The sequence below is a fragment of the Neolamprologus brichardi genome, chromosome 7, assembly GCF_056152115.1.
Source record: "Neolamprologus brichardi isolate AB-2024 chromosome 7, ASM5615211v1, whole genome shotgun sequence".
NCBI classification, from domain to species: Eukaryota; Metazoa; Chordata; class Actinopteri; order Cichliformes; family Cichlidae; genus Neolamprologus; species Neolamprologus brichardi.
The window spans coordinates 51,360,948-51,386,433 of NC_142110.1; the positions used below are offsets into that span (position 1 = coordinate 51,360,948).

At 42.2% G+C, this 25,486-nt stretch overlaps 1 protein-coding gene across 8 annotated transcripts in view; it reads left to right on the forward strand.

Annotated features, from left to right (window-relative positions):
- Positions 1–262: 262 nt before the first annotated feature.
- Positions 263–25,486, forward strand: part of cdk5rap2 (CDK5 regulatory subunit associated protein 2) — a 31,713-nt gene continuing 6,489 nt past the window's right edge. For 3 of the 8 annotated variants that reach the window (XM_006796770.3, XM_087843805.1, XM_087843808.1), the window contains exons 1-37: positions 263–500; positions 3,366–3,421; positions 6,215–6,276; positions 7,004–7,114; positions 7,449–7,525; positions 7,973–8,096; positions 8,267–8,445; positions 8,557–8,704; positions 8,919–8,972; positions 11,885–12,007; positions 12,086–12,205; positions 12,297–12,389; positions 12,525–12,743; positions 12,868–13,038; positions 13,369–13,479; positions 13,558–13,695; positions 13,791–13,970; positions 14,079–14,273; positions 14,357–14,548; positions 14,724–14,853; positions 14,949–15,088; positions 15,177–15,293; positions 15,376–15,519; positions 15,611–15,723; positions 15,805–15,944; positions 17,498–17,638; positions 17,709–17,818; positions 17,951–18,094; positions 18,610–18,711; positions 18,802–18,989; positions 19,084–19,417; positions 19,516–21,031; positions 21,203–21,304; positions 21,731–21,879; positions 23,332–23,735; positions 23,851–24,083; positions 24,542–24,593. In XM_006796770.3, the coding sequence (XP_006796833.2) occupies positions 448–500; positions 3,366–3,421; positions 6,215–6,276; positions 7,004–7,114; positions 7,449–7,525; positions 7,973–8,096; positions 8,267–8,445; positions 8,557–8,704; positions 8,919–8,972; positions 11,885–12,007; positions 12,086–12,205; positions 12,297–12,389; positions 12,525–12,743; positions 12,868–13,038; positions 13,369–13,479; positions 13,558–13,695; positions 13,791–13,970; positions 14,079–14,273; positions 14,357–14,548; positions 14,724–14,853; positions 14,949–15,088; positions 15,177–15,293; positions 15,376–15,519; positions 15,611–15,723; positions 15,805–15,944; positions 17,498–17,638; positions 17,709–17,818; positions 17,951–18,094; positions 18,610–18,711; positions 18,802–18,989; positions 19,084–19,417; positions 19,516–21,031; positions 21,203–21,304; positions 21,731–21,879; positions 23,332–23,735; positions 23,851–24,083; positions 24,542–24,593 (6,665 nt within the window). In that variant the 5' untranslated portion in view covers positions 263–447. Of the gene's footprint in view, positions 501–1,155; positions 1,426–3,365; positions 3,422–6,214; positions 6,277–7,003; positions 7,115–7,448; positions 7,526–7,972; positions 8,097–8,266; positions 8,446–8,556; positions 8,705–8,918; positions 8,973–9,689; positions 11,747–11,884; positions 12,008–12,085; positions 12,206–12,296; positions 12,390–12,524; positions 12,744–12,867; positions 13,039–13,368; positions 13,480–13,557; positions 13,696–13,790; positions 13,971–14,078; positions 14,274–14,356; positions 14,549–14,723; positions 14,854–14,948; positions 15,089–15,176; positions 15,294–15,375; positions 15,520–15,610; positions 15,724–15,804; positions 15,945–17,497; positions 17,639–17,708; positions 17,819–17,950; positions 18,095–18,609; positions 18,712–18,801; positions 18,990–19,083; positions 19,418–19,515; positions 21,032–21,202; positions 21,305–21,730; positions 21,880–23,331; positions 23,736–23,850; positions 24,084–24,541; positions 24,594–25,486 lie in introns of those variants that run through there. The other 5 variants (XM_087843804.1, XM_006796771.3, XM_006796772.3 and 2 more) reach the window with 5 other exon arrangements.

Below are 25,486 nucleotides of genomic sequence, written 5' to 3' on the forward strand. Positions count from 1 at the left end.
GCCTTTATGAACCTTCCCACGGTGTTTGCTTTGGCCAATCGCTTTGTCTCTATATCCACCCAGCTCCATGCTGCCTTTCGACCTGCTCGAAAAAATATCCCCACTTTGAGGTCATTAACAATAATTATCTTGAACCTAACTGTATTTTGAACTAATGTTAACATGGAGCTTAAAATAAGAAGAAAACTCAGTCTGGCTTGTTGTAACTTTACATCATAATACTAATCATTTCGGTGTATCACAGGCTAGGTTTAGTTTCAAATATTTCCTACAGCGCCTAAAGGCAGCACCAGTTTCCAACGTGCACAATGGTGACGTTTACCATATCGTGATGGCGGTAGCCTGGGCTATTTTGAATTCCGTCCCGCTTTTTGAACTTTACGCTGCGTCCAGTCGGTAAAATGATATATTGCTTTGGCGAGAACAAACAATAAGTGAACCACAATTATGGATTCCGTCGTGGGGGACGATGTGACGCTCCCCGTTGACATCAACGGAAGGTAAAACAGTCAACAAAAGCTAGCGGGCTAACGCTAGCGTGTATGAGCATTACTGTATGTTTTAGCTCTTCTGAAAACAATATTTTGCATAGTTACCGCTGCTTGGGCCTGCCTATGAGACCAAAGCTCTCGAGTTGTATTGTTTTAGACACACAACGATACTAAATGAAGTTCTTTAACAGTCGTCTGCGAAAACGTCTTTGCTTAGCTTTTATTACTGTAGGTTTAACAAGAAACGTCTGTTTTATAATTTGGGTGTAGCAATATTAGGTCATCTTCTATTTAGGGGATCATACGTACATGTAAAATTATGCTTCCATGTTGTAGTAGCCATCTGTAATATAGATTTGATTATGAAAATGTGCTGGGGAAATAACGGAAACAAAACAAAAGCTACTAAATATATAATTGCCATAGATAATTGCTTTATACACAGTTTTCCCACTTTAAGTTGCTTGTCCGTCTGCAGCAGGTCATATTGACATACACACTATTTGGAAAAATACTACTCATATAAACAGTTAACATCGAAGTCCGTTAAATGCGTACCTAACGGTAGTAACGTTTCGTTTAGCTGGGTAGAAAATGCCAATTAAGGGGGGGGGGGGGGGCGTTGAATTGATAGGCTGTGAACACTGGTCCAGAAAGGATGCTCTGTACTGACCAGTGCTTGTGGCACGGTTACGAATCATATTCAGCTCTGTCGATGTTGCTGTGATGTTGCCGCGAGTGGCAGCACGACGTGTTGAGCTGTCATGCAGAGAGTGAAAGAAAGCGGAAATTATGAGAAACACTGTCAGACTGCATCAGCGGCGTCTCCGCCACTATTGTCACAAAATGAGGAGTTAACATTTTTATATTTATTTTCTTTCCTTTCCTTTTTTCCCGCGTGCTCTCCGTTACGTGGAGAAAGAGCGTGATTGTGGTAGGTGAAGCGTTCATCATTAGCTTTGCTGCACTGTGCTCTTCCTGGGTAGTGCTGAACAATGTAGCTAGTTTACAGCTTCTTTTTCATTCTTACAGATAAGCTAGTTTTCGCATCTCTGCCTTAATGCGTTTAGTGTCCCCTTGTTAGTTTCCCTTTTAAGGACCTGGCACATCTTGTGTTTGCTGGAAAAGCTTTCATCCAGGTGGTAAGCGTACCTCAGTAATTCAAGATGTCAGCTGATATGTGTGGTGTGCATTGTTGGGTAATTCTGAAACCCGACTCACTTCAGTCTTTTAGTTTCGAAATTGTGACCTTGCTCGACTTAATGTTGTGGGTCTTTTTTTAAAAAAAAAAAATTACTGTACGTGGTATTGTGAGCTTAGCCGGGTTCATGATTTTCAGTAGCAGCTGAACAAAGTGAGAAAAAGAGGAAGTCACTGTTTACATGCTGTTACATTGTTTCCACTGGGTGCTGGAGGGGTTACTACAACTGAACCGTTGTCAAAACTCTGTCAAAAACACTCAAAGGGGTCAGTGTTAATGTCTTGGCTTCTTTATGGGAAGGTTTAATGTGAGATGCTGTTTTTGGAAGTTGTTTTACGTGTTTATGGCTCTTGCTTTACGCTGTTGCTGTAGAGTGCTTCCCCTGCATTTACACAGGAAGGGGTTTTTCTTGGCATGTGAAACCTCAGTGATGCAATACTTGTCAGCAGAGTTATACCGACATTCAGTGTGTTTGTGGAGGGATACTGTGTTCCTTTATCCATGCACATGCATATCAACAAGTAGTATTTGACCGATTTGTTTTCTGGTTGCTGAATTGCATCAGCTGTGATTTGCTATTCTAAATTATAATAATAATAACTATTTTCAGTTGACATCGGATCTTCGTTAAATCATTGTAATGTACCCGTTTAGGCTTCCTCAAAACAATGGGAAATGAAATGGGAAAGAGCAGTGTCATTGTGTTTGAGTCTGAAACTTTAGAAGCAATAAACAGCCTATTTATAGCAGGGACATTCAGTCTCCACAGAGTCACAGAAAGCCTGGAAAAGGACTGAACCTGGACAAAATATTTTAATGTCATATTTGTCTGATTAGAGGCATTGCATGCAATAATCTAACATGTCATTAAGTGGGTGTAAAACACGTGTGTAGTTTTATGGGTGAATTGTAAATCAACTCAGGGGAATTCAACGAGGAAGCAGTAGCACTGTGTTTTTTCTAATGCAGAGAGGTTTTGGAGGAAGTTATTCACTGCTGAACTTCATGCTATTCCAGGCAAAGGTCAGGGTGGAGGAACATGAACCTGGGCCCAGATAGTTCATGTTTCTGTTTATGCACATGACAGTTATTGGTATGCCCGGTTGTGCTGTAGCGGTGCATTCCTGGTTCCAGATGTGTGTGTTGCTGGTGTTTGGTGTATTATACTGTGTCAGTGAGTGACGCCACCGTCCCATCACTGTGTGACGCTTAGCTGATCAGAGCCACAGTGCTCTGCTTGTGCACAAATGAAAGCCATCTCCATCCATTGGTTTATCTGTCTTCCAGGCTGCCACTGGCACATGGTCTCTCTCTCTCTCTCTCTCACACACACTCACACACACACACACACACACACACACACACACACACACTGAAAGGCAGCTCTACCATAGTGGATGTAAATAAGGCAGAGAGTCATTCTTAAGCTATTTATGGAGCATCCTTAGGGCTCAGTGGAACTGGCCAGCGTGAGTAATGTGTGAACACCATGAATTTGTGTTTTTCTGAAACACATGAATCGGTGTCTGCTGTGTTTGAGAGCTTTAGTTCTTTTTATTATTTTTTTTAAATATGCGTTTTCCTTGTTAAATATGTTGGGAGTGTGACAGTGATATTTAGTCAGATATTCATAGTGACTCGGCTGCATGAATAACAAATGATTGTGTCCCCAGCTGCCGGCTGCCTGACTCCATAGGTGCTGAAGAATTTTCTGGAGACAGCATGTCAGGTACAGTAAGATTCTCTTTTGTTCTCCTCTCTGTTCATTTTTCATGCTCAGGTGTGTTCGTCTCATGTGTATTAATTAATGCCATTGCTGAATCATTGCTGTCACCCACCCCGTGGCTTTTGTTTTCAGAGCTGCGGTGAGGGAATAGCCGGATGATGATAATAAGCTAATCCTATTTATACACAGAGTTAGATTTATACACACAAGCCAGTAAATGGTTAATTTATAGATATAGGTCAGCATCTGACCTATATTCCGACTGTTTTGCAGTGCTCAGACAGACACAAACAATCACACTGTTTTGACGACTGGATAAAAAGACTGTTCTTGTTAGAAAATGTTTTAATATCTGAAATAAAGTGGAATACATTTTTTCAGCAGCACCTGCAGATGTTTAAACATCACAACAATTTTATAGATGAATCCATAGGTTTGGATAGGCTTCCATATTTAACTGACTTTTGAACTGAAGGTGTAGCTCTCAAAACAAACCGCATTCCTAAAATGATAAGGCGCCGTTACCTTTTATTCACTTAAATACTTGAAAACAAATAACAGAAATAACTCTGGCATGTACGATATGTAAATAGCAGATATTGCAAATGTTTTTTGCAGCTAGTAAATGATTTTTTTTTTCCAGACTTTTTGTGCACATAACTTCATGGAGTGATGTATTCATGTTCAGGTTAGGTGATTGTGCAGTCAAACAAATAAGCTTAAGCTTGTGCTATATTTATGGCAAACTTTCAGTTATATAATGGCTTCTGTGATGTTTTTTTTAGTTTGAATTGACTGATTGGATGATGTTTGCGTCCAGATTTTGCTAATACTTAGTGCACAGGACAGGTGTCGAACTTCAGGCCTTGAGGGCCGGTGTCCTACAGGTTTTAGATGTGTCCTTGATCCAACACAGCTGATTCAAATGGCTGAATTACCTCCTCAACATGTCTTGAAGTTCTCTAGAAGCCTGGCAATGAGCTAATCATTTCATTCAGGTGTGTTGACCCAGGGTGTTATCTAAAACCTGCAGGACTTTGACACTACTGACTTAGTGGATTCCTTTCTTCTCTCTGTCTGTGCAATCTTTCTGGTATCACAAGTGCTCCTTTTTTATGTAACCATACTTTTAGTCATTATGCAGTCTTGGAACTCAACTGTCTCCTAACTTGGCCTTTGGGGACTGTGGCCAGTGTTTTGGGGCTTCCGCTGTAGCCAAATATTTGGATAACAGATATCGAGTTGAAGCCTTCCTGTTCCTTGCCCCGATCATTGTTTACCAGTGTAGAGAAACTGTAAATAATCTAATCAGAAAGCTAAATGACTGTGAGACAATAGCTGATAGTTTAGAGATAGCATTACATCCAGAATCCTACAGATTCGTCTGTTTTCTTTTTTTCCTAAGCTTTAATAATTCTTTCTTGTTCGCTGTTGGTGCATCAACACCAGTAAAGTGTGAACAGGTCAACTAAAGCTAAACCACTGCACATTAAATATGCACTAATATAGGCTGAGCATTAATATCAGCCTTGTTGACTATACGAATGAAATAACTTTTGCCTTTGGCAGCAGCCAGTGTTTATCTGAAGGTCACATCAATTTTGTGCTGGCTCTGTGTTCAGAAATGGTCTACAAAAGAGCTGAAAGGCACAAAAGAATTTACCACTGAGTATATCCCTGTTACATGCATTTTGCAGCGAAACTGAAGGTTTCCTTGTCCTTTCTGCCCAGAAGTTTTTATGCTGTCAAAAAGCTTTTCTCCTCCAGAGCTTTTCTTGACTCCCAGTTTCCCTTAACTGCCATTTCTTAATGACAATTCAGACAGAGGAAATTGCATGTTGAACACACTTTGATATCTTTTTTTAGCCTTCCCCTGCTCTGCAGACATCAATTAACTTCGTTTCACATCTCCATTCAGTTTTAGAGGAGTCCATAGTTATTGAGTGTTTATCAAGTCTCGGAGCTGTCCACAGCTTTCCTAATAACAAATCTTTATTAGGAAATGAATGGACGCTCTTATGAGTGGATGGATACCCACAAGGTCATAAGTAGTATTTCATTTGGAGAAAAAAAACCCCCTAATGAAGTAAACAGTGCATTAATGTTTTAAGAAAGCTAATTTAGTGTTTGTTTGCTGCAGTAGTTTGAAGTAGTCTTTAAGCAGTAATTATATCTTAGTGCAAAATCCAGTAAAATAAAGCTCGTCCTGAAGTATATTTTTGAATGAACTCCTGAAAATGTCAAAAGAATCAGGTTGGAACTAAACCAGACTGTGCATGTGTGAAAACAGCTAATGGTTTTACCATAATAATAAACCCCACTATAGAGCTTCAGAGCTATGTTTTCATTGAATACACTAGCATACTCTGAAGGCAATAAAAATCAACATACCGGTAATTTCTCTAAACTTTTGGTTGAAATAATGTGAACATAAACAAGTAAGTAGTACTTTAAGAGTGATGTGTGACGGAGGCGTTCTTGTGAAGCAGCAGCAAATGATGAATCAGGAGTTTGTGTTGTGAAATTTGTTGTTGACTAGTGTTACATGATCAGCTGTAAGCTGTTTCAACTGGTCTAAACAGGGCAGCTCTCAGGGAGCCCGTCCATCTCTGATGCCTGTGCAGTGAAAACTCCTTTCTGTGTCTCTTATCTCTCCAACATAAACAGAGTGAGGATAAATGTGAAAGCAGCAAGTATGACTTATTCTTGAAAGCAGGAGAGATTCTTTAAACTATGCAGCCTATACTTGCAGTTGTGACTCATTTTAGTAAAACTGCTTTCTTGATGTTTTTACAGCTCCATCCTTCCCTGAAAAAATGTCCCCTGTTAAAGCTCTCACCATGAAGGACTATGAGAATGTAAGTGATTTCTGTCAACTTTATGTTCTGTATGTTGCATATAGGTTATGTGGTGATACTGTCTTCTTGCAGTAAATTGTATATTTACAGCTTTTTAACGAGTAGCTTCAGAGAATAAGCTGTCTGGATGAGGCAGTCAACTTTCCCCCCTGTACAACAAACAGGATAAAAACCTGATTCTCCATTCAGCCGAAAACCAAACCACATTGACCATTTAAGGAAATTTAGTGATGCGGTTTTTGTGCAAGAGGAGGAGAAGGAGGATTGAGGTGGGCTGAAGTCAATATTTCAGCATTTGATCGGAATGCTTGCTTGAAAATTTCGGGCCCGTGCTGTCTGGCCTGCATGATTAGAGGTTTTTACAAAGGGGTTCAGAGTTCTGACTCCTCCCTTTGACTGTCCACCCAACCCCCACTACCAGATGTATGCTGTTCTGAGCCTAGAGCACAATGATGCACAGTCTACTTCACACACATAAGCATTTTAAAAATAACTATACACACAAGGCCCCTTTCCGCAGTGTAAACATGTCGGGTAGCTTTTCTTGATAAATGAAGTGCTCATATTTCTTCTTTGAGCCCAATACTTTCTCTCAACTTGTTTTCTTTGCATTTAAAATAAATCAAGGAAATGCAAATTAAATTGCAGCTAGATGAAAGTTAGAAATGCATCAGTTGTTCAACTGCCTGATTGCATATTTGTTTTTGTTTTTTACATTGATCCCCAGCAAATCACAGCTCTGAAGAAAGAGAACTTTAACCTGAAGCTGCGCATTTACTTCATGGAGGAGCGCATGCAGCAGAAATGTGACGACTCCACTGAGGACATATTCAGAACGGTGTTGTATTTATTTTAGTGTTACAAAACGTGCATTACTCTGAGTGTCTTACATTTGTCTGACAAAGCTTCATGTGACTCAGTGTTTCCCCTCATGTTTGAAATGAGATCACAACATGAGCAACAGCAGCTGGATTTTATTCAGCCAGCATCTTGCATTCATCACCTTGGAACAGCTGTCTTGTCTTTTTTCAACTATTATTATGGTGCTAGCTTTGTTTAAGTGAGCACATTTAACCCAAAGTGTCATTTAAAAAATGTCATCTTTAAGAGGGAGCTTCTCCGGCCTTGTTTTTGTGCTTTGGTGTTTGAGATGAAATTTTGTCTGTTTATAGAATATTGAGCTGAAGGTGGAGCTGGAGTCTATGAAGAGAGAGCTCGCAGAGAAACAAGAGTTACTCGTATCTGCATCGTATGTGTCATTCTCTTAATTCGTTTTTTTGCTAGTCACACATGATGCCATTTAGACCAGTGTTAATTTTGACTGTATGATTTTTTTTGATTGACTTTTAGTCTTTTCACTAAAACATCACTTAGTTTTAGTTATAGTTTAGATCACTGCTGATTGGATCACTTCCCAACTTGTCCCGCCTTTTGACACAACTTAATTAGTTCTAATTGGATCTCGTTTCTTTTTGATAATTCACCTGGTTTTTATTTGTTGACAAAAGTGTTAGTACTTTTGTTCGCGAAATAGTTGTTGCCCTGTTTTTGTCTGAAGAAAAAAAACAAAACCTTATCGGTCAACAAAATTAACACTGGTTCAGACATACATAAATGGCAGCACAAAGTAATGCGAGTCAGCATTTAAGAAATATGTAGGCTGATAAACTTATTCTTGTATGTGACTGCTCATCAGTAAAGCGCTGGAGAGTCTGGCTGGCCGAGAATCGGGAGAACCCCAGCGTGTGAAAGAGCAAGCTCAGAGGGAGATGGATGCACTCAGAGATGCATTTAGCAAGAGGATAGCTGACCTAGAACAGGTGAGTGACATTATAGCGCTAATTTTCAAATCCTGATATTGCAGTTCACTGTGTATATTTCGTTTGGTTCAGTGCTCATATTAGCCAAATTGTGTCTGCTGTTAGTTTCACTTGTTTTGGTAATAATTGTGTTCCCTTTTGTGTTTTTTGGCATTTTTGCATCATGCCAGTGTTTACAAACAGCAGAGGAAGAGGTTGAAAAGATGGCCGCCATCGCTGAGCAGGAGAAACTTAAGAATATAAACATGGAGAAGCAGCTCCAAGCCTTGGGTCCACCCAGCACTTTAACCACTGGTCCAGTCCTCAGCCCCGTCCAAGATCTGCAGCAGGCTCTGCAGGAGAAAGACAAGTAGGGACAAATTTAAAAAAAAAAAAAAAAAAAGCAGACAATGTGTATATACAGAAAAATATATTTTTGGAGAAAGACCTAAGCATTTTCAACATTTTCTACTCATCCCAGTATCATTGAGCAGCTGAAGATCACTTTAAAGAACCAGGATGCTGTGATCCATCAGAGAAACAGCAGAGACAGGCAGACAGACGCTCCATCGGCCGACACTGTTAAACAGCTATCTGCTCTTATAGCCGATAAAGATCAAGAGCTTAAGGTGAGAAGCTTACATGTTCATAAAGATGTGAAATCTAAGAGTTTTTTCTCAGTGATGCCTCAGAGATCAGTTGCTCACTGGTTTTGTGCATATATTCAGTTTTTGTCATTTACAGCAATAATAGGCTACTTAAATACTTTTAAATATGTTTACTTAGTTTCTACACTGCTTCCAATATGAAGCAATATTTAAGTGAACTCTCACTGTTTTCCAGGCACTGAGAGACGAGCTTGATAGAGAGAGAGATAAAACTCAGCCGGACCATCAGGTTGGTTCTATTTTGATACAGTCCCTCTAAAACTTTAAACTACCTTAAACTACTCTGCAATGGCACAGACTGCAGTTGGCTACTTAGAATCTTTTTCCTGTTTTTTGTCTGATTCTTAAACCTTTTTAGAGCTTTCGTTCTTCCTTTGCTTCCTGGTGTAATGGTTAACACATTTGCCTTACACACCAAAAATCCCCACTCATAGCTCAGGGTGGTCACAAGATGTTGTATTACTAACGCTGGTTCCAAGCCTGAATAAACAGGAGGGTTGCATGAGGAAGGGTATTTGCCCTAAAAATCTGTGCCAGATCAAAACATGCAGATCCAGCTGCTGTGGTAACTCCTTGGGAAATAACAGAGCAGCCAAAAGTACCTTTTTTTGCTGTATGTGTTCCTGCCTTGTTATATTGCTTTGTTGTAATACGTAAGCCACACACAGAAAGCTTTTTTTGTTTAACAGTCATTTCATGTATCAGATCATTTAAGCTCACAGAAGCTTTTCTCTGCATCTGTTGCCGGTTTGGTAGTTGAAATGTGTAAAATGTGTGTCTAGGATTCTTTTTTTTTTTCTCCATATTTCTTTTTTTCAATTGAATTCCCTGCTCTAGTGTGAAGTTGTTATTACTCTTGTTGTAGTATTTCTGACAATTTCACAAAAAAAACTTAAACTTCATTTAAAAAGCTGAAAGTTTGCATCTAGTAAAGTGTAGAAAATGCATCTGCGTAGTGGCTGGTTGTAAAGCCTTTGACTAATGATGCTACTAGTACTAAGTTGACACTTGCTTTGTTTAACATTGAAATGTCAAACAAAAATAATTAATTATGGTGGTAAAGTGATGTATTTTAGTGTTGCACAGATGTTAAACATCAAATGCATATTTTATCCATTTAGAAGCAATGACTGCGTAGAGAGAATGTGTCTCATTTAATCACAGTGTTGTGCAGGCTGCTGTGTTGCTGACGTGTAAAATAGAAAGCTGTTAGCTGGGCAGTGTCCATGGTTCCTCTTTAGGCGTTGGCGTAAAACTCGGGCCATAGGGTTGAGGCTGGATTAGTTTGCTGTCTGAAGACGCTTCCTCCGGGGGTTGTTATTGGCTTTCTTTCTTTAGTAAGTGGAAAAATGGTGTAGGCAAGAGGTGTTCATGAGCTGTGGCTAAACAGTTGAACGTGCTCCATTCATTGTAAAGGATTTTGCAATACTGGGGAAAAACCTGTTTATCAGGGATGCTTGACAGATTTTTGTAAGTTAAAGATGTAATGGAATATTGCAAAGTAACAGTCACCAGAAAGTACTCTGTAATCTTAAATCTTCCATGTACTGCCAGGAAGGATCAGCTCTATCAGTGATTGGCTGATGCCATCACTACCTGCTTGATGCCAGCTTTTGTGTCTGATGCCTTTTTTAAGGTATTTGGGAGAGTGTTTTCTAGAGATGGTCTGGCATGGGCCCTAACACAGATCACTGCAGCAGTCCTAGAGGATTTGTTGATTTGATTGCATGCATGAGGGAGAGTGGAATAGAGGCGGGAGCGGGGATTATTGAGGCTTAGGGCTTACAGTGCTTTGCTCTCAGTCTTTCTCCTCTGTGCTACGCTTGCTGGTGTATTGAGAGAACGTGATAGATGGCTCTGTCTGGCGAGCTGATGGCCATTAAGTCACTAGACAGTTGGTGTGTCAGTGACAGATTTCTTGGACTCAGTTTAAGTGGGCGAGTGTGGAAGATCTAAGGTGCCATGAGGGATCCATGTCGCATATGTGGTGTCCGTTTGGTGGGAAGCCAGTGTCGCTGGATTTTCAGCTCATCGGGAAAGAGGAAGCTACAAGTCATCCTGTCCCATGTGCTGGGGAGAGAGGTGACTCGTGACGGGCATGGAGAGTTCCTCTGTGGAAAATGTGTGTTCCAGTTGGAGAAGGTTGTGCAGTTTGATATAAACATCGGCAAACTGCAGGAGGAACATGGCAATCAGATCCAAAAGCTGCAAGCAGAGAAGGAACACCTTATCCAGTGCATCGTGCACATCTACAACAAAAACAACCCAGAGAGAAGTGAGAGGGAAAATGCAAGCTCCAAGGCTTTGCTCAGTTCTTCTGGGCTCCGCAGTCCTGATGATGAAGCTGCATGTCAGGTGGCTCATGAAGGACTGCAGTTCCGGGAAAGTTGTTATGTGGAGAATCGCATGAGAAGGTGTGTGAGTCTGGATAGGATTGTCAGTAAAGGGGCATTCTCTGGACGTTTGAGCTCAAGGAGCAGTAGGCTGGGATCAGGGGCGGGGCTGGACAGCACTATGAGAAGTTTTGGGCTCCGGGGCACACGCCACCGTTCTCAAAGTATGTACCTTGACCTGATTCAGCGTAAGGGAACCTTGGCTAGACCCGGATTCAGCCGCCGCTCCACATCACTGCAGTCACTGAATCGAGAGCTTTCCTTAGACACCCCGACAGATCCTCCGCTCAAACGAAAACTGAGAGAGGCCAGGGTGTTTTTTGCAAGGTATGGGGCCACTGATGACTCGGGAGGAAAGGCTCAGGCCAGAGCACTGCTCCAAAGATCCTCAAGTCAACCTTCGGTGATTTCTGACCTGATTCAGGTCCTGCGCTGCATCTCAAAGCAGCAGGTGTCTGCCCCAGCAGGATGTCACATCCCTATCTTGAAGAGGTTAAATGCTGGCTCTGTCAGCACCCGAGCCAAGCGCAAACATAGAGAAGTAGATCTGAAGTCTCTGCATGACCTTTCAGAGGAATTTGATGATGAATACACTCCTGTCAGAGTGAAGGTAGTTCATTTCAGTAATCCCACCATCTATGCAAACCACTGTAGCACTGGTAATGATCTGTCCCAGGTACCTTTGTTGATAAACACACTTCTCTAATTAATTACTCCTGTTCTGTTGTTTGTGTGTTCTCTTGCTAAGAAGAAGAGTGATGTTAATCAGTTGAAGTCGATCAATAAGCTGCTGACGGACGAGCTGAACCTGGTTAAAAGCACCAGTGAGAGTCTGGCAAAAACCCTGGAAGATTCCCAGAATCAGAACAAGGTAGTTCACATGTAAATATTCCTAAATTGTATTGATCTATTACTCTGTATGAAATCACTAACTGCTTCATGTAAACAGACCCTGTCAGTGATGTTAGAGGAGAAGGAGAATGAACTAAACTCTGAGAAGAAAAATGCTCTAAAGCGAGATAAAACCATCCAGGGACTCACTCAGGTCCTCAGAGAAAAGGAAAAAGAGGTAATTTATTACTTAGTTTGTTATTGTCATTGTACCTCTTCTCTGTATTATGCAAAGTTTCAGGCCCAACCTGTCCATCTTTGTATTGCAGATTGCTGAGCTGTGTCATGAGATTGAGGACAGAGATGATGCTTTAGCCAAAGCTAGAGATGCAGCACATAAAGCCCAACTGCAGAAATACCAGGTATGTTATATACACCTTTTATATAGAACCAAACTTTATACAAAGACATTCCTCATAATACTGTTACCACAATGTGTCCCCTGCTCTATATGTGCCTTAAACAGATAGAAGTCAATATTTTTTTTTCTCCTTCAGGGAGCAGAGGAACACCAAAACCTATTAATGGAAAAGCAAACAGAGCTGGCCCAATTACAGGGGGAACACCACACCAAGGTGCTTGAAGCCCAAAAACTGCAGCGAGCACTGGATAGGAAGGAGCAAGAGCTGGCTGACTTACAGCAGGCAAAGGATCAGCTTGAGGTGGAGTTGGAGGACCTGCAACAACAGAAAAAGAAAGGAGACAAAGCGCTTAATGTAAGATGTCACTCACAGTATCCACAATAAAAGGAGCAGGCATTCTCCTCTTAATCGTTTTGTTTTTTCATTATCTGTTTAAATATTGACTTTTGTGTGACATTATTATAATTTCCTCCACAAGGATTTAAACAATCAGCTGAAAAAGCTGAGTGGGGAGATTGGGGAAAGGGAGGGTGCTCTGGAGCAGCAGTACCAAGAGCTGCTGGACCAAACCAAAACAAAGCTGCAGGCCCATGAGGTCACCATCCAGCGTCTCACATCCACCTTGGCTGATAAAGAGCAGCAGCTACAGGTGACACATCATCACTAAACTTGTGCGGACAGACTTTAGCTCAAAAGATTAAAAAAATGAGTTGCTTCCTTTTTTACTTAGCCTAAGTATGTGTAAAAATTGAATTTTAGCTCATTACTGCTGTTTTGCTCTTCTTCTCCTTCAAAGAGCCACCACACATGATAAAACAGAAATCATAGGAGAGCAGTTAGCTAGCAGTAAAGCCTGTCAGCTGGATTATAAGCATGTCATGAAAACAATCAGAGCCAAAGAGAAGTTGGTGCTCCAAAGTGACATCCAGTTCTTCTGAGTGTGGTGTATTTACTAACATTGTTTTTATGTGTTTGTCAGGAATACATGAACATGGTCAGAGACTTTGAGCAAAGCAAAAGTCCAGGAAGTAACGACAGTATTCTCTCCAAACTGCGGCAAAGGTTGAAAGAAAAGGAGAAGGCTTTGGAGGTGGATATTCCTTCACTGCAATCTTTTAACCATGGTGACTTTGCCTGGTTTCTGACATGTTTGTTTGTTCTCTTACAGCAAGCACTTGATGAGAAATTTGCTGCTATTGAAGAAAAAGACAATGAGATACACCACCTGCAGCTGTTACTAAGGGAAAAAGAAAGAGACCTAGAAAGACTCAACAACTTGCTGTCTCATAATGAAGAAACTATCAATGTAAGTATCCGGAACTGGGATCTTTTCTATTGATTGATAATCACATAGTTGTGATTAAGGGTTATGCATACTCCTTTCTACTCCTTTCTTTGCAGAATTTTGACAGTCTGATTAAGGAGAAGGATGCAGAGCTGCAGCATCTTGCAAGTACCCTAAAGAACCTACAAAGAGCCAAGCAAGATGTGGAAGACAACCTGAACAGATCACTGAGGGAGAAGGACTCCATCATTAGCCAGCTGCAGCTCTCCCTGGAGGGCAAGACAAAGGATATGGAGGTTGGCTGACAAATAGTCACTCATTAAGGCCAGGTTCCTTATAGTTTTTACTGTTCTGGTTTATGTCATTTGTACTTTAGTGCTCATTTTCCCCCCCTCTGTCCGTAGCAAATGTCTGAATCATTGCTGAACCAGTCACAGAGCCATGCGCGTGATCTGGCTGAACAGATGGGCCAAAGGTTAAAGGTCACTGAAGCCATGCTGGCTGAGGCTGTCAAGGCCAGGGAAAGACTGGTTGCTGACAATGAGAGTGCTGTAGAAAGCCTGTTTGCTACAATTAGCAGCAAAGACCAACTTCTGAAGGTTAGCATTTATGACAACAGGGCACGACAGAGTGTGCACAAACAAAGCTAACACTATTAACTTTGACTCTTTGTCGTCTCCAGGAGTCTGCAGAGCACTACAATCGCATGTTGTCTGAGCGTGCTCAGGAGATTCAGGAGCTGAAGAAGCAGTTGTCTGATAGGCAGCAGGAGCTTGCCACTGCTGAGAAGCAAAGCTCCTCAACAGCCCAGGAGAGTTATTTAGAGACCGCGCAGCTCAAAGCCCTGCTTGGTGAAAAAGACAGCCTTATTAACGTAAGATCCTGTGGGATACAACACAGCCATTCAGCTGTAAAATGTGTGGAAATTCAAACTCCCAAAGAGAACAACACATTCTGCCCCCCAATTCTATGCCCTGTTTTGAACGTGTTTTAAGATATTACCTGTACAAATTTGAATCTGCTGATTTTATATCTTTATAAACTGGCAGAAGCTTCTTCAGCGTGGTCAGGAGAGAGACCAGTTTCTGGCAGAGATGAGGCAGAAAGCAGAGCCAGATCAAGTGTTGGATCTCAGACAAACTATTCAGATCATGCAAGAGAAGTTGGACGAGAGGGAAGGTAATGGATTTAGACCTGTAACACCCTCGCGCAGGTTATTTAAAGGTAGACTGCATGTTGGTGCTACGTTTGACTTTGTTTTGTCTGTGCTGAAGCTGAGCTGTCCAGGAGAAACAGCGAGGACAGCCAGGAGAACAATCTACTTTCCAAGAAAACAGTGGTCGTCCTGAAGAAGGAGCTGGCACAGAAAACTGAAGCACTGAACAAAGCACTGAAAAGGGAAAATGAACTGAAGGTCAGTGAGTTAGAAGCATTTAATTAATCCATAATAGGATATGGTTCTTAAAAGTGTCAATCATAATTCCCTACATCCCAATTTCTAGATTTCATTGGCTGAGCTTCAGTCGGCGCTATCTGAGCTGGAGGGTCACAGTGAAGGCCAGGCTGCTAATATTGAGTCCCTCACTGCAACTCTAAAGACCAAGGATGAGATTATCAGTGTAAGGATTCCACACAGTGTCAAAGTTGTGTCAGCAAGTGAAGGAGTTTTTCTTCTGATGTTTAACTTTTGACTTTGAGCAGGTTCTCCAGCAGCGCCTCAGTCAGAGAGGCCACACACGGCCTGATCATACCCAGGATCACGTCATTGTCTGTGGAATGGAGAGGTCCCTGCCTGTGCTTCCACAGAGAGAGAGTACCATGATTGGTGGAGACAGCCAGCAAGAAGTAAAGATGACCTGCTTTTTAAAATTTTTTAGAGCAAAACATTACAATCTTGATGCTTTGTCTTTTAAGATAGTTTCTCTTCTCTCCTCAGGCCTTGCCCAACCTCACAGCTTTGCAACATGAGCACGATGCTCTGAACAGAGCCCTGAGGGCTGAACAGCAGCTCTATTCCAGCCTGGTAAAGACTGTGAAGGAGCAAGACAGGTAGTTATGTGCAACAGCTGCTTTAATGCAAAAAGGAGAAACAAATGCTTTGTGCTAACAGACCTCTTGGATGATTTGCAGTGCCCAGCGTCTCCATGCTCTACAGTTGGAGCTGACGGCAGTGCAGCTTCTCAGGCAGCAGCTAGAAGAGAGCATCAGAACTAATGAGGAGTTAAGGGGTGACTTGGAGAGAGAGATACACAGAGCCAAACTCAGAGAAGGTGCAGTGAAAACACACTTGATTGTAGAGGAGGATGGTGACTGAATGAGAGGGAAAGAAATAAAGGAATAAAGGAGTGAATGAGAAAAGAAGTGCTTGTTATCATTTATTGTGGTTAGAAAGGTAGAAAATATAATTCATCATTAAAGGGAACCCTTAAACCCCGGTCATCTTTATATAATATGTTTACTCGTCCTGCCGACAACTTCCATGTCTACTTTTTGTTGTGTTCTTCTTCAGCATGCACACCTGGTCCCTCCACTTTTCATCTTTGTCTGCTTTCTGTCTCTTCTGCTCTCATCATCACCCAGTTATCTGCATGTTTTTGTCTATAACACAGTCGCTCCCCTTTTCACTGTCTCTCAGTAAATGTATTGATTTCACACCTGTCTGCTCTTTGTCCTTCATAAAAAATAAATAAAGACCTGTCTTCTCTGTCTCTCACTTTCAACATGCTGTTTGTTTGTTTTTGTTTTGTCCCTTTGCTTCATGATTGCATCACTTTAGCACGCTTCTGGTTATTAATCCGACCCATCCAACCATCTGTCACATGAATAACATTTAAAAGCATGGTTGTGCCATTTTCAAATAATTTAATAAAGGATATTAATGTGCAGAGTACAACATTAAAAAAGCAGCTCTCCGGAAATAGAGCCTAATCCAAAAAGTGTGGCATTTATTTTTCTTTGACGTCATGCAGTTAATGTAATTTAACACAGTTTGTCCTTCAGATTTGTTGTGGCATTAATGCACAGCCTTAAAACAGATTAAAAGTGTCACTCTGCTCTGAGGTCTAAGCCAAATAACTTGGACCATCCACTTGTCGTGTGCGCTCAGGCGACCACACACGTGCATGCTCCTCCCCACACCCCTGCCTGCAGAGAGCCAGGTGTAAAAATAGGTCAGCTGTAAGTAACAGGGACGCAGCTCATATTAGCACTGACTGGCAAGATAGACGTAGCAGGATGATTGTCACTGATTACATTTGCACACTTCATGCTTTGGTTATATAACCAACCATTATGACTTGTGTGCATAGGCTACATGTTTACACACTTATGAAAAAGCACAATAATAATCATACTTTGTGATTGTGTATATTGTGGGTGTGCATTTTAGCTCCTCTACATATATTTTGCATATCTGACTTGGATTTTTTTTAGCAAGCCAAGATCCACTAACTGCAAAATGTAAACCCACCATTTTTGTTTTTCTTTTCTTTTCTTTTTTTTTTTTTTACATTTTTCATTTACAAGGATTTTTTTTATTTTATTTGTTTTTTTCAGTATTTTAATTAAAGAACATTAGATTGTAGACATCATGAAAAATATGAAAGTGAAAGGTATAATCCAAAGGTGTGCTGCGGTGTAAAACCTCAGCTTCGTGGCTGGTCTGTGTTTGTTTTTAAAGTTATGAAAAAGAGCTGAAGTATACACCCTCTTTATGACATGTTAGACATATGCACATGAAGTCTTAAGTTAATGGTGCCTCATGGGAGCTGCTGTAATGCCCTGTCATGCGTGGCCTTTTGTAACCCTCTGTGTATCGTTTCAGGTATGGACCTGATTGATCCTAAAGAGCTAGAGAGCATGAGACATCAGCTTGAAGATGCCCAGCGTTGGAATGCATCTCTGCAGGCACGCTTAGGAGCAATTCAGAACCGTGGAGGAGGGGTTGGTGGAGCCAACGATGGAGGTAAGACGAGAAATGTCATATTCCATTTTATATACAGACAACATTATAAGATTATTTTAACGTTTTTCAGGCGACTCTTTGAGTTTCATTGGAGATCAGACTTCCTACATGAGTATCTGTGTAGGAGAGGGACTGGATGACAGCTTGTCTCATCTGTCTGCTCAGGAGCTTAAACAGAAGGTATTTTACATTTTGTTGCATTTTGTCTCATTCTTATACATTGTCACGTTGAAGTTAATTAGTGTGCTTCACGTGTCACTGTACCAACTGTAAAGCTGTAAATGTGTAAAAATGATTTCTCTCTGTGCTAAGGTGCTTGAGCTGCAAGACCATGTCAGCAGGCTGCAGACCTTAAACAGTGAACTGCAGAGCCAGCTTTCACAAATTGAGAAGTCAGAGCGTGACACTGATGACAAAGAAGACAAAGACCGCAAACAGCAGCTGCAAAGAGACGAGGTTGTACACAAAGTTACAGCTGCAAAGTTGTTGTTTTTTGTTTGTTTTTTTTAGGTCTTCCAAAAGAGTACACGTCTTGTCATTTATTAGTAATGTTTCTTCCAGAGTATGTCCACATTTAGAAAATACTTGAGAAATCACGAATCATTGTCTAACATCCTTCCTGTAATAGCTCCTTTCTAACCTTAGAACTTATAGCCTAACCTCTGTTCTGTCTAACCTGTTGCTAATTTCTCTTCCCTCTGTGGTACTAAATGTCTGAATTTTTTAACAAGTGTGTTTCTTGTATGTAGTAGAGTAAGTACCCTCTTTCTCTTTCCTTCATCTTTCCTAATCAGTCCCTGTTTTATCTTTATCTCTGTGTCCCATAAAATGGTCTCTCTTCGCCATACTACATTAGACACATCATGCCATTCTGCTGTTGCTGTGCTGTGCTTTATGGATTCTGTTCCCACTTTAAGTTTTCTTTTACCGAGCCATGTGTGTCATACTCGCCTCCCATCCCATTACTCTAGCAGCTCAAGAAGACGCTTGAGAAGCAGCCTCTGGTTCAAAGTAACAAGACACATCTCCCTGGTCAGGACAAAGAGAGCCAGACATGCAGTAAACTAGGACAGGTATGAAACTGATAATCATTAAACAACTGAGTGCTTAAGTACTATTTGAAGAGTTTATAAAACCTGCTTTCTAAATAATCACTCTTTTAGATGTTGTCGGAAAAGCTTTTGGGTGATGTGAGCATGGACAGCGGCCTCAGCCAGAGTAGAGAGCGTGCTCACTCTAGCAGCGACATCTTGGACACTGGGGAGGAATATTCTAGGGAGATGAACACAGATTTAATGGCACTTAAATCCCTATTAGCTGATTGTGGGTCAACATCTGTCTCGCACCTTAGGTAGGTCTTTCTTTCAGAGTCTACTCCTTATTTTCCCCATTACTTGGTAGTTAGAAGTCTGAACTGTAATCTGGTCAAATGTTTCTCATTACAGAGCGGAAATCCTCAGGCTCAGATCAGAAAATGATGAGCTGCGGGGTCTCCTGAAGGAACAGAAATCGTCTGAGTACAAAGAAAAAGAGAGCACTGATGCCTCAGGGAACAGCAGTGAGGGACAGGCTGAGTTGAGGAAGAGTTTGGAAGCACTGGACACAGAAGATGCAAAGGTCACCAAACTGTCAAAGAAGAAGGGAGGGAAGAAGTGGAATGAGATTTCGGACGGGGAGAGTCCCATTACCAATGTCAGCACTGCAGATGACGAGGAGAGTCCAAGAACTAATTGCCAGCCACACAGCAACAGTGAAAAACAGCATTTTGCAAAACATAGGGTAAGTTTTGTACTGCAGAAGAAATAAAAAGACATCACTCTTTCCTACATGAAGGCGTTTTGGGGTTTTAATGTTTCTTGTGTTTGTTTAAATTGTAGTCTGGAGGCAGATCTCGCCTTCCTGTGCCTGTGAGGCTGAGGGTGGAGTCTAACAGCAGCAGCAGGAAGCCTGGAAGCTCCGAGCAGCTCAAAACTGATGGACTTCAGCACCTTGATTCAGATGATGTCTACTGGTCTGACCAGCATGTACACACAGACTCTGACACTCACACATCACTCCAGCACAGCACTTCCCCTTCCGCCACCCTTGGATACCCTAATCGTAGCTGTAGTCCAGTGGGATCCGACAAGGGCTCTGAAGCCAGAGCATCACTGGATCACACCCAAGATGATTCTGCACTATATACTCAGCTGGAACTTCTCCACCAGGAGTGCCAGGAGAAGGAAGCACTGATCAACAAGCTGAGTGAGCAGCTTGCTGATTGGGAAGAACTTCATGCACAGCTCCGGGAGAAAGACAGACTGAACTCCCAGTACGTAGAGGCTTTACAGGCAGCAGAATCTACCATCGCTTATCTGACTGCCTGCAGTCTGGACAGCCAGGGTGGATTTGGTTCACACACAGGTTCTGGTTCTGTGGGTTCTGATGCGTCTCTCCATGGTAGATGTGTTGAGCTGCAGAAAGCCTTGCAGCAGAAAGAGGAGCTCAACAACCAGCTCATAGAGCTTCTGAATTTGGCAGAGAAAGTCATCAGCTCTGCAGAAAGCCAAGAAAGGAATCCTGAAATCAGCGATCTTTGTCAAAGGATAGAGGGAGCTTTGCAGCAGCTGCATAGCTCTCCAAAGGAAGAAAGCACCAGAGGGGTGCTTCAAGGTACCGAGGACTCTCTGCATGAGCTGCAGCGTCATGCAGACTCTTTGCAAGAAGCACTTTGGGAGCAGAATAGGCTCAATGCAGAGCTGCAAGAAAAACTGAGGGCCACAAATGCTACTGCACAATATGGATACACCAGTGACAGAGTAGCAGCAGAGTCACTTAAAGAAAATGAGGCAAAGGAACACCACGGTCCTGATACTAGTTTAAACCAAGAGGCGATTGACGTTCTAAGGAACTGCTTTAGTGCAACAGAGTCCGCTGTTGCCTCTTTAGCAGCACACTGCACAAATTCTGGCTCCGTGACGGCTGGCAGATCCCAGATCAGCTCTGACTTGCAGATAAATTTAGACAAACTTCAGAGAGCCCTCCAAGAGCGGGAGCAACTTGGAGAACCTGCCCCACCAATCTCAGAACCCAGCAACAACCTGTCTACTGCTTCAACTGGAACAAAGGTACTAGAGCTTCATCGCCATCTCGGTCTTCTCTATGAGGTCTTCAGTGATTACTCTCAGAGGATATCTGAGCTCCAGGCTTCCCTGCAGGAAGAGAGGGGTCACAAAATGGAGAGGGAAGCCCACAGGGCAGTGCAGGACGGCAAAGGGTTACCGCCAAGTGTTCAGGTTGAACTGGAAACACTGCACAAAGCACTGAGGGAGAAGAAGAAGGCATGTAAAAGCCTGGAGGCAAAACTGGCCACTGCTCTTACCAGTACATCCTCTCCTGAAATGATAAAGAAAGGTAAGCTGTTGAGCAGCTTTCTTCTACATGTGCTTGTCCACAATAATTCAAATGATTTTGTGATACTGCAAATCCCAGTTTGGTCAGGAACAACATAAGCAGGGATAGAGACATATGTGAACTCCTTGATTGATTTCTTCCTAACCAAATGTATATTGCTTCCAATGCCAGCTCCTGAGCAGGATGACAAAGGCGTGCAGGTGGATTTGCAGGACCTGGGTTACGAAACCAGTGGCAAGAGTGAGAACGATAGGGAAGAGAGCAGTAGCACAGGTAGACAGCCTTCAGACAGACTCTGCATGTCTGTCTGCTGAGTGGATACTAATCTCAAGTGTGGACAGCTTCTCTTAATGTAGAATGTATGCATGAGGAGTGAACAAGGCCACACTGTCTCTAAAAAATATTTTCTGCCTGGGTCTCCGTAACCACACAGTCTTTTTCTAGTTTTTAACTGTGGAATTTTCTTCACCCTTCCTAAATTTGAATGGGCTGTCTCTATTCATGCATGTTTTCACTTAAGGTTTGGGAATGTCTTTTGAGCACTCATTAACCTTTTACCTTGATTTCTTGTCCTATTCAAATTTGGCTGTATCACAAATGACTTCTTTCCTCACACTGCTCAATCACTGTTTATTTTCTACAACTTGCACTGGACTCCTCCCCCAGAGTCTAATGTTTTTGTGCTTCCTGTGTTGCCAGATTTAGAGGTTGGGGTAAACCCTAGTTGCAGTGGCTCCAGCCTGCCTTCCCTGTTGAAACATGAACAGGCCAATTTCTCCTCTACTGAAAATTTGGACTCAACCTCCAGCACCCCGTACCCTACTTCCCCAGCTCTCAGCTCAGCCAAGGTATTTATCTTATTATTTGCTTATTATCTTATTCCTCACTCCCAGCACTCCATAGCAAAGTTCACTAGGGAATGATGGGGAATGTCACTGCTGTGGTTAGCTCAGATGCAGAGCTGTGTCTGTGAGCACAGGAGTCCTCCTGCTGCTCAAACCTTCTGTTTGTTGAGTGACGACCAATCAGAATAGAGGAGGACTGGGTCTTAGAGGTTTACCAAGGCCTAGTGAAAGATAAATACATTATTATGAACCATGATTCAAACAGCAGTCAAGTGAATAACACTGATTATCTCTTCATCATGGCACCTGTTAGAGGGTGGAATATATTAGGGAGCAAGTGAACATTTTGGAAAAATGGGCAAGCGTGAGGATTTGAGCGTGTTTGACAAGGACCAAATTGTGATGACTAAATGATACAGTCAGCGCATTTCCAAAACTGCAGCTCTTGTGGGGGGTTCCCAGTCAGCAGTGGTCAGTAGCAACATCTGTCAAAAGCAGAAGGAAAGGAATAGTGGTGAACCAGTAAGAGGGTCGTGGACATCCAAGGCTCTTTCATGCACATGGGAAGCAGAGTCTGGTCCAGTCCAACAAACGAGCTACCGTAGCTCAAGTCTCTGACTGCTGTCCATCACCGATCACAATGGACTCGTGAGCCTCAGAAATGGAGTGTGGAGCGATGGAAGAAGATTGTCCCAGTCTGATGAATCACTTTAAATGATGAATGCACTATGGGAAGAAGACACAGAGGAAAGCAGTGTGATGCTTTGGATAATGTTCTGCTGGGAAAACTTAACTTATTCCATCCATGTGGTTGTTACTTTGATCCATATCACCTACCTAAGCGTTTTTGCAGATCATGTGCACCCTTTCATGGAAGCGGTATTCCCTGATGGCTGTGGCCTCCGTCAGCAGGACAATGCGTCCTCCCAAAATGGTTCAGGAGTGGTTTGAGCAGTGAGTTTGAGGTGTTGACTTGGCTCCAAATTACCCAGATCTCAATACAGGTGTGTATAGGGATACAATATAGGGATGTGTTGGACAAACGACCCGATCCATGGAGGCCCCATCTCACAACTTACAGGACCTGAAGGATCTTTTGGTGCAAGACACCACAGCACATGGGTTTAGTGAAGTCCATGCCTTGACAGGTCAGAGATGTTTTAATGGCAAAAAGAGGACCAACACAATATTAGGCAGGTGGTCATAATGTTATAACTGATGGGTGTATAAGGCAACTCAAGCAGATTCTAAAAATAAATACATGTATCAAGAAATGAGAATAAGGTGTGTTTGAGAACATTTACATACATTACAGTCATTTTAAGCAGCTTTGTGAGAATCAACAGTGTAACGACAATGATCAGAAGTTACAGCACGTGTTACTGGTTTGATTCCATTTAACATTAGTTTTCACTTTTAAAAATCTGAACCTTCTTCCATCTATTTTATTTTTAGGTGAGTCTGAAAGGTCTGCAGGTCTATAGTGAGTATGGTGTTTCTGAGGACCCACTGCAGCTTCAGGGACAAGTCAGAGAGCTCAAGGTCCAGCTGGAAAACCAGACAAAACTAATCCTCCAAATGCAGAGCCTTCTGCGTAGGAATTCCCTCTCTAGTGACTTGGTCAACAACACCTCAGACCCGTCTGTGATCAAGGATCAAGAGGGTGCACAGAAAGACGACCGTAGTCAAGATGGCAGCCACAGAAGTGGGCAGCTAAGGGGGAAGAAGGCTGGGGAGAACCAGGCAATTAAGGATAAAAGCAGCCGGGTAAATATGGAGCTGGAAGGAGAGAGGAGGCTGAACAGAAGCATCAGTGAACAACTACAGCCATCCCGCAGCCGCTCCACATCACCTGCTAGGTTAACCATCTTTGAAGTGTTTTATTAGTACTTCACCTTCTTTACTCTGCATGATCTTTTTCTTTCTTTCTTTCTTTTTTTTTTTAAATTGTCCCTAATATGGTCTTCTCCACAGCCTGGACTCCCTTGTGAAGTCACAGGCCCGAGAGCTCTCGCAGCTGAGGCAGCAGATCAAGGAGGGCCGCAGGCTGGGAGCCCTGCACCGGCGGCAGCTGGAAGAGTTGAACCAGGCCTTCAAAGAGCTGCTGCAGGCTGAAAAGGTCGACTGCTACATGGGAGAGGTGGTTAAAGAGCAGCTGGACAAGAGCCTGAGCATTCTGGACAGGCTGGAGGGACGGCTGGACAAAGGTAGCTGCTGCCGTCATCGTAATTGTAGTAGTTGCTTTGCCTAAATTATTATATAGATCCATGATGAGGTGTTGTTCGTGTAGTATCTGCCATCACTGCAGATGTGTATTTGTGGTTATGCGACAGTATTTACTTGGTGTGCTTGGAGGATGTGTGTTAGTGCCGTGGTAGTATAATGATTGAAGGAGACAAGTGCAGTTACAACAAAGCCATTTTAGAGCATGAAGGGCATTATTTTAATGAAAGAAATTACTTGATATGGTGATCAATTTACTTACTGATGATTTCCTTCATTATCAAAGAGTAGTTTTAAAGGCAGTTGTTAAGTTATAATAAAATTATGGGTGGGTACAAACTTGACTTGACAGTCTAACAAGGGGAAAACAGACGCCACCAGAAGAGAAACAAAGACAGAAGAGCAGCCACTGTCCATGACAGCGTCTTTTTCTGTCTTGTAGGAGAGACTCATCTGGATAATGAGGATGCGCCAGCTCTTGAATTGTCTCGCAGGTACAAATACATTATTTCTTTATTTTTTGTGTATGCAACAGTGGGTGAAACATTTATCACATATATATGTTATATGATGAGAAATTAGCTTTTTTTAAAAAGCTGATGTTTACTTTTCCATCCTTCTAGTGACCTAGACTGTAGTCCCTTTTGTTAAGGTCACATGTGCGACTGTATTTTTGGGTCATTAGCTGAGCTCTTTGAGATGTTTGTCATATTATGACCCTTTTAAAACTGCCCCCAGCTATTCGCATTATGACCCTGGGCTGTGCACTTGAATAGTTGTCCTGCTGGTGACCTAGTTTGTTTCTGTGTCCGCCAGAAGTAAATTAATGCTCTGCTGCCCATCACTGGGTCAATATTGTCACTCTGTATTCCCCATGCTTTCAGTTTCACATCATAGACATCTTAAACTTTGACTTTTTTACCTTTTATTGGCAGCAAATGCTCTAAGTGAGCAGTTAATACAACAATAATAACTGTAGACTTGCAAAATTGCAATTTGTTTGTTTTGGACACAGTACAATAATTGTATCCTTCCATCCTTGATATGAATAGGTAATGCATTTTTAACCACACACTTGTATCAAATTATAAATTAAGGTTCCTCAGAGCCACGCGCATTAATCCATATTACTACTGATGTGGGCAGTTTTGGGGAGCTTCAGCAGACATCACAATCACTGCTGTCCTATGAGGAGTGCATGAGAGGTCCCCCTGAAAGCTTGTGTAGAATCCAGCAGGAGATAGATTATCTGCGTCTGGAGCTAGAGGGTGAGAGAGAGCTGCTGCAGCAGCACGTCGCCCTGCTCGTCCAGCAAAACCTCACCCTGGCTGATTGCACCAGGGAGCAGCTGGACCTGTGAGTGGGTTTGATCCAGACAGCATGACGT